The 9,495-nt window shown below is 39.6% G+C and overlaps 1 protein-coding gene across 1 annotated transcript; it reads right to left on the bottom strand.

Annotated features, from left to right (window-relative positions):
- Window positions 1–2,556: 2,556 nt before the first annotated feature.
- si:dkey-103g5.4 (uncharacterized) lies at window positions 2,557–8,712 on the bottom strand. The gene is made up of 8 exons (XM_066642860.1): window positions 8,651–8,712; window positions 7,799–7,858; window positions 7,193–7,309; window positions 5,773–5,924; window positions 5,513–5,599; window positions 4,364–4,510; window positions 4,004–4,159; window positions 2,557–3,846 (listed from the first exon to the last, which is right to left on the bottom strand). The coding sequence occupies exons 3-8, from the start codon at window positions 7,263–7,265 to the stop codon at window positions 3,694–3,696; spliced, it is 768 nt and encodes a 255-aa protein (XP_066498957.1). The 5' UTR covers window positions 7,266–7,309; window positions 7,799–7,858; window positions 8,651–8,712; the 3' UTR covers window positions 2,557–3,693.
- Window positions 8,713–9,495: the final 783 nt, after the last annotated feature.

Raw genomic sequence — 9,495 nt, 5'->3', positions numbered from 1 at the left:
ATTATATATTGGTTAAGAATTATTTAATTGTCATAATAATAACATGTAACAAATATGTTACATTACAATTCACAGAAAAAAAATATATCATACTAAGTGTTCTCTAATTTTCTGTTAGAAAACTAATAAAACAATTACAATGAGTCTTGGGTAGGTGGATTGGCTACTCAAAAATGTCCACAGCTGTGAGTTTTTGAGTGAATGTGTAAGTGTGTGCGGCCCTGCAAAGAACTGGCGCCCGCTTCAGGGTGTGTTCATGCCTTGTGCCCAGTGATTCTGGGTAGGCTCCAGAACCACTGTGACCCTGAACTGAATAAGTGGTTACAGACAATGAATGAATGAATATTATGTAGCTAGCGTTAGCTAACTGGCTAAGAAGATACAACTTCCTAAATCACTGCCATGTCATTACGTTCAAATAAAAAATCAAATATTTTTTTAATTCTCTGATTTTGAGTATTGTAATCATGCGGTTGTGTCCCAGCTTTACTGAAAAACATGATTTTCTGGAACATTATTCTCAATATTTCATTCCCTGCCACTGTTTATTAAATAAGTAATATGCATGTTTGTGTAAGAGGGCGTTTGGTAGTGGTCTTAAGTCAAAGGCATTTGTGGCAATACCCAATATTTATCAAACTCATACCACTCTCTTTAGAGTCATGTCTCTAGTTTGATACAACATATACATGAAGGAAACTCATCTCAGAATGTGTGAACATGGCTCTGAAGAGTGTCTTATGATGTGTGTTTGCCACTTTGGGGTGGATCAATTTAGTTACATCATCATAAAAGGAAAGAAAAAAGAAGAAGCACTTCCCAGCTACACTGACTAAATTGAACTCAGAAAAAGGGATTGGAAATTGTCCATAAACACTATAAAAATTATAACATTATATACTAACTACCATTTGCTCCAACTGTATGTTGTAAAGCATTTGAATAGTGAATTAATTTATGTTTCATAATGTATACCATTAAAATATTGTGGAGGTTGTATAATTTTCAACAGTCAATTTTAAAGACAGCTAATGTCGCAGTCACATAGCTCCAGGGATCTGGAGGTTGTGGGCTCAAGCCCTTCTCTGTGTGACTGTCTGGTGTGTTCTCCCCGTGTCCGCATGGATTTCCTCCCATGGTCCAAAAACACGTTGGTAGGTGGATTGGTGACTCAAAAGCGTCCATAGGGGTGAGTGTGTGAGTGAATGTGTGTGTTGCCCTTTGAAGGACTGGTGCCCCCTCCGGGGGGTGTTCCTGCCTTGCACCCAATGATTCCGGGTAGGCTCCGGACCCACCGTGACCCTGAACTGGATAAGCGGTTACAGACAATGAATGAATGAATGAATGAATTTTAAAGACTTGCTCATTTGTCCATGTGGTTTTGTTTATACGCTATTCATAGATCAACTAATTCTGAATGACAGAGAAAGGGTAGAGCTACATTTAAGCCACTTTTAAGGCATTAGGGGATTTTATTGGAAATTCTAAATATGTCATTTTGATGAAAGGGTTGAGTTGTTAGACTGTAATGGATGACTGGAGGGGGACTTAAAGACTGAGTGTCACAAAATGTACCATTATGTACTTGAACAGCACAGTGATAGGAATCCAAATGCATGTCACCAGTGACTTTATTAGCATTAACCATGCTTGATTTAAGCTACAGCACCTCCAGGATGGTTTTTAAAGTAATATTTGAGCATTCCAGGTAAGTGGCAAAAATGTTCACAAGCCAGGTAATTGGGCTCTAAAATATCAAAACATTACCAAATGGGAAGAACGGGAATAAAACATTGAAACAAGATTTTACAGGGGGCAAATGTTCTCCATCTATTGCGTATCTATTTATCATTATCTATAAAGCAATTATTGCTAGACTAAATTATCTCTTCTCTGATTCCAGTAAATTAGAGATCATACTATATAACCTTTCCTAACAGAGCATTTATTATTGAGGACAGACATCCAGACTTGGATCTTAATATGATTTGAAGAATTCTCTCAAATGACTTCAGCGAAATGGTCAGCCTGAGGTAAAATGAGAAATTCTTCTAATGTAATTGACAATTAATAAATAAGAGTGGGTCAAGGTATGAACCACTTTGCTGCAAATTCAGATTCTGTGTCTGTAAAGTTTCCACTGGCCACAACCTGAAAAAACATGCCTGAGGATCTCAGCGTTTCAGTCATAAACCCTAAAGAAGTGTCTAGTCCAACCATAAATACACAGACACAATCTATACCAGTCAACTTTATTGGAATTATAGTACAGAAGTAAACACCCCATCTTCTTTTCCTAAGAAAATCATTTGCCTTTAAATCAACAGGGTTCCAAAGGGCAAACTGACTTCACCAATACACTTAAAACGTCAAGGTTTTAAGAATTTTCTTTTCTATGCACACTCTAAAAAGAGAACAGTTGATCCAAATGAATTGAATTGCTTCAATTGGTAACAAGTAATTCAATTAAGTTTATCCAACTTAATTTTTTAAGTTCAATCTTCAAAAACTTAAAAAATTAAGTTGGATAAACTTAATTGAATTACTTGTTACCAATTGAAGCAATTCAATTAAGTTGGTTTTTTTAGAGTGCAGTGCTGATATTATGTCAAATAGGGCTTTGTTTTCAGACTGATGGATGCATGCAAGACTGACAAATATCTTTTTAAAACCCAGTTTAAAGCCTACAATGTTCTGTAGGTTTTTAATGCAGCACTAACACATGGTACATGCAGGCCTGCACAAATAGTATACACTCACTGTCAATTTTATGATAAGCTCCACTTATCATATGAACCCTTTGTAATTCCAGACTGTAGCTCATCCATGGCTCTGCGTACTTGATCTCATTTAGATTTAGATTTAAAGCATTTAGCAGATGCTCTTATCCACAGCAGCTTACAAAAGGGCTTTGCTGTTTACTCAGCAAACATTCTTACCAAGTTTGCATAGGCTAGAATCCAAAAGACACCTCAAGCTTAGACGCTGCTAGATACAAGCGTCTCTCCCTCCATTTCACATCTCACTTTGTTATTCCTGTGTTTAAGACTGCCAGAGGGCTAGTATTTTTTGAGTGGTGGATCTCATCAGTGAAAGATCTCAGAGCCTCAGATAAAGTGTTATCATGCAGTGAAGCTAGACAGGGTCATTAACAACATGTTATATAAATAAATAATAGGAAATAAAACGGGAACATGCTCTGTTTTTGTGTGTTTATCCTTGGCACATATCTAATCTGGTGGAAACGTGGGCCGGTTTGTTGTAGAGCACATAGGTTCCAAGAGTTATTTTGGAAAGATGCTGTCTCTGACTTTACATCTACAAGATGGCTCCACAAGGTAAGTGTGTCTAACAGAGTGGACAGTAAGTGGTCACAGTGTTCAAAAACTCCAGGAGCACTGCTGTGTCTGATCCACTCATACCAGAACAACATGCAATAACACGCCCCCACCAAGTCAGTGTCACTGCACTGCACAGAGGCAGAAGAATGAAAATTGGAAAAACATGGACAGGGGCAACATTTTATATGGTAGTTAACAAAATAGGCCTGACCTAAAAGAAAATCATCATGCGGATTTTAATGCCAGCATCCGTCTCACAGGAGACAACCTGCTGTAGCTTTGATGAAACGATTGGCCTTGTAACATTTAACAAAAGGCAGAAGGGCTCATGTCTCAGTACTGAGCGGTTATTTCATTCCAGAGTGGTGTCCTGGTCATCTGTGCCATGTTTGATTGGCAGCTGGGTGTCACTTGGGCTGACCTCTGGGTTCCTGTCTCTCAGGAGGCTCTCAACTTGCCGGAACACTGAGGCTTCTCTATGCTTCTGCAGCATCCTGGCCACGTCCTGCCAAAAAATAAGAGATCCCTCCACTGAATTCTCTGTTTGTTCAGCTAGAATCAGTTCATTAGTCTGACCCAGCACTTTCTGCAGCCCTTCAAATCACCAAGCAGCAACTGGGAGGAGAGCAAGCCACAGGTATCATTAAATAAATTTCACTCACGTCTTCAGACAGTGTCCCTTGGCCAGGTTTCTGCACCCTCTCCAGCAGAAGGCCATTAAGAGCAGAGTTGGTGCCCACTCCACTGGGTGTCTTCCCTTCTGCTGAATCAAGGGCCAATCTGGCATGGAACAGCTCACTTAGACACACCTGTAACACCTGGAGCATGGAAATGGTAAAAGGAATGCAGAGAAATCATTAAAAAGACACCCCAAAGGCTAAGGAAGCTGTCCTTGTATGCATGTGCCAATGATTTATATTGAAGAAAACCCTCTGGAAGGCATACACTCTAATGAAAAAGGGCCCCCCTAATGCTCTTTAAGCTGAGGAAACTGTCTATGAATGCATGTGCCAGTGATGTACCTTGAAGAAGGCCCTTTGGAAGGCAGGAGTAGAGTCGATGCTCAGTTGGCCAGTGGAAATGTGAGCAGCACAGTGCAGCAGTAGCAGAGAAAATCCTCCCACAGACTGCAGTCTCTGACATCGGACATACAGAAACTTTTCTGTCTCCTGCAGGCACAAATGGTAGCTAAAGGATTGGTGCTCTTTACAGTACTTTCAAAACCACTAAATATTTCTTTCCATTTATTTACAGAGTTGACAGTTTTAGGTACGACTGATGTTTTTAAAGATCTTTTATAAATACAGTATATCTACACTACACGCTTTTTGATCAAAAACACCTACAGTACTACACTCTAAAAAGAGAACAGTTGATCCAACTTAATTGAATTGCTTCAATTGGTAACAAGTAATTCAATTAAGTTTATCCAACTTAATTTTTTAAGTTCAACCTTCAAAAACTTAAAAAATTAAGTTGGATAAACTTAATTGAATTACTTGTTACCAATTGAAGCAATTCAATTAAGTTGGTTCTTTTTAGAGTGTATTCTATTCATTCATTCCATGTCCCTAACTGCTTATCCAGTTCAGGGTCACAGTGAAATAAACTTAATTCATGTCATTTCCAGCCATCAACATACATTTTTCAGAATCAGGAAAAACAGGCAGACATTATGACAGAAAAATACTCAAAAACCTCAATGAGTAGCTAAACCCTATGTTCATAAATGTTGTTTTTATTGCATTTTGCAAAATGTATTGAACATTTCCTGAAATTAGATTTGTATTATATGAGATTTCAGCATTTACTTGTTCCACAATATGCCTTCATCACAGACGTTATTGATACATTGTTACATAAAATTGACTTCCGTTTTTAAAGAAACCTTCAGGAATGTTTTTCCACAACTTCCAATGTTCATATATACAGCATGTTTCGATAAACTTCTTGAAATATAACACATCACCAACACATTAACACTCACCACAATAGCTCTCCATACATATAGTATTGCTCCATAACAGACTGCAGACTAACCTTCCTTTTGGATGATAATTCCCTGTCCTTAAAGACTGAATTGCACTGAAAGAAACCTTTCAGTCAAATATTTTGGACAACAACATATGAAATTATGCTTATTACAAATTGCTTATTGGGCATGTAAATACCTGGTAATAAAAGGAATTACGGAAGGCATTGCAGTGGTAGTCATTTGCTGGAAGGCTCGCAGCTAGCTGTAGTTTAACTGCTGGTGCCTGCAAATCAGAAACCCAAGCATTAATAATCAGAACACTTTCTGTAGGCTACACTTCAATACATCCACCACTCCATCATATCACTGCTCAGTGAGTACAAAATGCTGTAAAGTATTATCAAGAGATGGCAGATAATGAATCAGAATAAAGGGTTGTGTGTGTTAGTTACAGACCACTTTGTGCGAATGGAGCAGCTGGAGCAGAAGCTGACCATGTTGGAAGATCAGAAATTCTCGAGGGTTCAGGGTATCAGCACTGACTTGAACTAGGTCTCCCTCACACTCCCACTGTGCGTCCAAGAAATCAATGAAGGGCCGCCCTGAGCCTACAACACAAACACAGTGCCACCCTTCAGCTCATCCACAATCAGTTCAGAAGAATAAAATCTGAGAAATACCAACAATTACTGAGGGGCATTCATTTCGCAGTAGCTCGGTTTGTGGGTGCTTCCTCTGAGATATACATACAAATGTAAAGATGCTGCAAACATAACTCAGGTGGTCAGCACACTGGACACTTGAAGGAGAAGACTATCTGCCCATAACCAGTTAGCTAACAGACTCCTACATTTGGTTCCTCTTTGAAGAATGAGGGCCCTCCTTCACACCCAGCTGTATTGAACTCCTGGCCACAGAGTCTAAGGCATCACCAAGCAAACTTGCAATCTCTCATTAAGTATAATAACAACTCTAATTGATATTCTTTAAAACATTGCTGTAGATATTATTCATATATGAGAGCCACAAATGAGAGCCACAAAACAATACTGGCCCACACTGACGAACTGTGGTAATATTATAATTTAGTAAAACTATAGCAAACATTACACTCTGCTTGAAAGACTGGAATCTGATCCATCCGATAAATATAATTTTTTTCATGTTTTTATTTCTGGCCAAAATGTGTCACTCTCTCATGTTCAGGTTCCAGGAAAAAATCTTATAAAATATGAGTGTCATTTAATAAATGTCACCAGTCCCTATACACAAGCCACTGTCCAAAAAAGACCAGAAGAATTATAAAGGGCTCCATCTACCCGAGCCAGTGTCTGTTCTCACAGCGGCAGGAGATACAGCAGCATGAAGTCCAGAACCAGCCTGTTCTAAGACAGCTTCTTCTCAGAACTGGGACTAATAGCTCAATCATACTGCACTCACGAAAGACTCTTCTCCCCACTCACCTGGTCATCCTACATTTGGAGTTCATGCCTTATCTAATGCCTATATGTAATTAGTAATGTAAGCATATGTTGAAAACAAACAAACAAAAAATACTCAGAAGACAGAGAACCAAGAGAAAATGGTTAAAGTTCACAAGTGCTGGATCGTAAGCAGCACACACTGAGACTTGTGTGTTTGTGTGTGCAAGAGAGGGGGCAAGCTTCCATAATGCACCTCTGCCCTCTCTGTATATTTACATGTTTAATTTGAGTTTATGATTGTTATGGGAGTTAAACCATTAAAAAGCCAGTGTTAGAACCTTCAGTGAAAATAGAGGACTAATATCCACTTGCCTGAGCCTAGCATCAAATGTAAGTCTCATCTGTTCAGTTTGTGAACTATAATTAATCATGACCTGGACGTTAGGAAGTACCTGATTGGCTACTGTTGAGCAGACCTGCATCCAAAGCTCTCTTTCTGATCTTCTGCTCCAACTCTTTGATCATTTGGAAGAGTGGGGAGAATTCCAACAGCCTTGTCCAGTCCTCAGCTGGACCACCGCAGTGCACAAACCCACCGAAAAGGCAAAAAAAAAAACGTCAGGCTCAGCGAGACCTTTGAAAACCCATTTTTCGTTATTTTACAGCATCTCCAACTTTTGATTCATCATAGTCATGTGTGGAGCCATTCAACTGCTGCGGGAAGTTGATCCTTATTGCCCCCTAGTGGCCTGATTGTGCAATTACAGAAAAGTCAAGGGCACATACAGTTTTAGCCCACTTATGCTTACCAAACACGTTCCTCTCTACAAACTAGGCTTGCCAACCCTCAAGAATTGGCTCTGAGATTCTGGGAATTGGCCAAGGCTCCAGGTATTATAAAATTAAATCCTTCACATTATTATTAGTTTACTTAGATTAACTGTAGTGTGCAATACCACCCCCTCCTTTCCAGCTCCCTCCCAAAACCCCAGACTGCTGTCAGATTGAGTTTGAAATGACACAACAAACAGCTTGTTTATGAATGGAAATGCTCTGACCTGCCAGTCTGGGGACAGTGATGTTAATGGGGATTCCAGACTCTTTGAGAAGTTGACTATCTGTGGGAACAGAAAGAGAGAGCTGATCTGAAATAACTGATGACCTAATATGTTAATTTGTATCATTGTTATAGCACTTTTACCATAAATAAGACCTTAACTAGGGTGACCATACTTGAGTTTTAAAAATGAGGACACATGGGGCAGGTTGGCAGCACATATGCTTCCATAACCATGCAACTATGGCCCTAAGCAAAATTAATAAAGTAATATTTTTGTAAGTTCTTGACAGTTTATTATCATTGAAACCTGTTATTTTCTGTTCATACCACACTTCAAAACTGAAGTCCCGTATTAAAGCGACTTGTTTACAACCAGAAAACTCATGATCATGACAGAAACGGACGAGTTCACCTTTTAAACGTGTTTTTTAAACGTTACTAAAAGCAAGCACCACATTATATCAACCAGAAATAAAAAGACATAATACATGATCAGAGCATCCCTGGGATCCAGACATTATGTAAAAATACTTATATTTTATAAGGTCTGGCTGATAAAACTTGCTGTGTGTGAGAGCTATAATTCAGTCTCTCCCCAGTTCCGTCTTTAATGATCCGGAGATTTGGCCTGTTTTCTTCTAAAGTTAACGTTAAAAAGAAAAACTGCGCAGCTGGCTGACTTGATGAACTCGTCAGAAGGTCAGTAACGGTCAGGTGTGTCCGTGTATTTGTGTCGTTATAGGGACAGAAGTGACGTCTTTCGGGTTTTGTAAAATATAGAGCAGAAAGTGAAAGACTCGTGTGACACAGAAACGCTCCCAAATACGAACAAGAGACTATGATAAATTACATTTACAACTTTCAACACATTTCTGTTCGAGGCTCCAGTAAAACACTGTGATGTGGAGCGGAGCTCGGCTGAAAGTGATGTAAGTACAAGAAGGTGCTCGTGGCGAAGTGTGTCCAATTTCTGCTCTGAGCTCCGACCCCTTGAACACTTGATCCCAGCGCGCCCCCTTTGCTCACCTACAACAACGTGTTCATACGTCATCGAAGTGCACACTTCAAGAAAGGGATTAGGGCTTATTGTGAGATTTGGGACAAGGAGAAGACTGTGGACCGCAAAATCCCAGACGGTTTTGGAGATTTAAAAATCCCGGCCGGACGCATTTTTTAGGTCCCGAAAAGAGGACATGTCAGGCGAAAAGAGGACGTTTGGTCACCCTATCTTAACCCCTCCCTCACATGCTTAACACTAACTTACCACAGTCGGTTTAAAGTCCAGTTTTTCTCCAATGGTACATTATATTGTCTTCTCCACAAGGTGAGTTCAATATGTTATTTTAACGGTTTCTTTATAGATAGGGTGACCAGATCTGAGATGGTGAAAAAGAGGACACGACTCTTTACAGAGAAGGTTATCGACCAATAAATGTAGCTCTACAGTCAGACCGTCCAATCAGAAGATTTTAGGCTACTTCACCACTCCCCCTTCCCACTCAAGCGAACCAATCGGAGTAGGGGAGGGCAGGACTAGAGGTAGGTTTGAACGAAACGCTTCTCGAAGTTCTATGTAAGCTCTAGAAACAAAATCCCGGACGTTTGTGAAATTCCGCCCGGACATTTTTAACTCTGAATAAGAGGACATGTCCGGGTAAAAGAGCACGTCTGGTCACCCTATTTATAGAGCTGTGT

The sequence above is a fragment of the Hoplias malabaricus genome, chromosome 1 (assembly GCF_029633855.1).
Source record: "Hoplias malabaricus isolate fHopMal1 chromosome 1, fHopMal1.hap1, whole genome shotgun sequence".
Taxonomy (NCBI): domain Eukaryota; kingdom Metazoa; phylum Chordata; class Actinopteri; order Characiformes; family Erythrinidae; genus Hoplias; species Hoplias malabaricus.
Note: the sequence above shows the minus strand (reverse complement) of the source record. Positions and strands in the feature narration are given on the sequence as shown.

What these genes read in the sequence shown, in the direction of transcription:
- si:dkey-103g5.4 (XM_066642860.1), bottom strand. Translation starts at nt 7,265, where the DNA reads ATGATCAAAGAGTTGGAGCAGAAGATCAGAAAGAGAGCTTTGGATGCA. An exon ending in GCTCAACAGTAGCCAATCAG is followed by an intron (nt 5,925 to 7,192) that starts GTACTTCCTAAC and finishes TTTGTGTTGTAG; the next exon opens with GCTCAGGGCGGCCCTTCATT. An exon ending in TCCAAAGGGCCTTCTTCAAG is followed by an intron (nt 4,160 to 4,363) that starts GTACATCACTGG and finishes TCCATGCTCCAG; the next exon opens with GTGTTACAGGTGTGTCTAAG.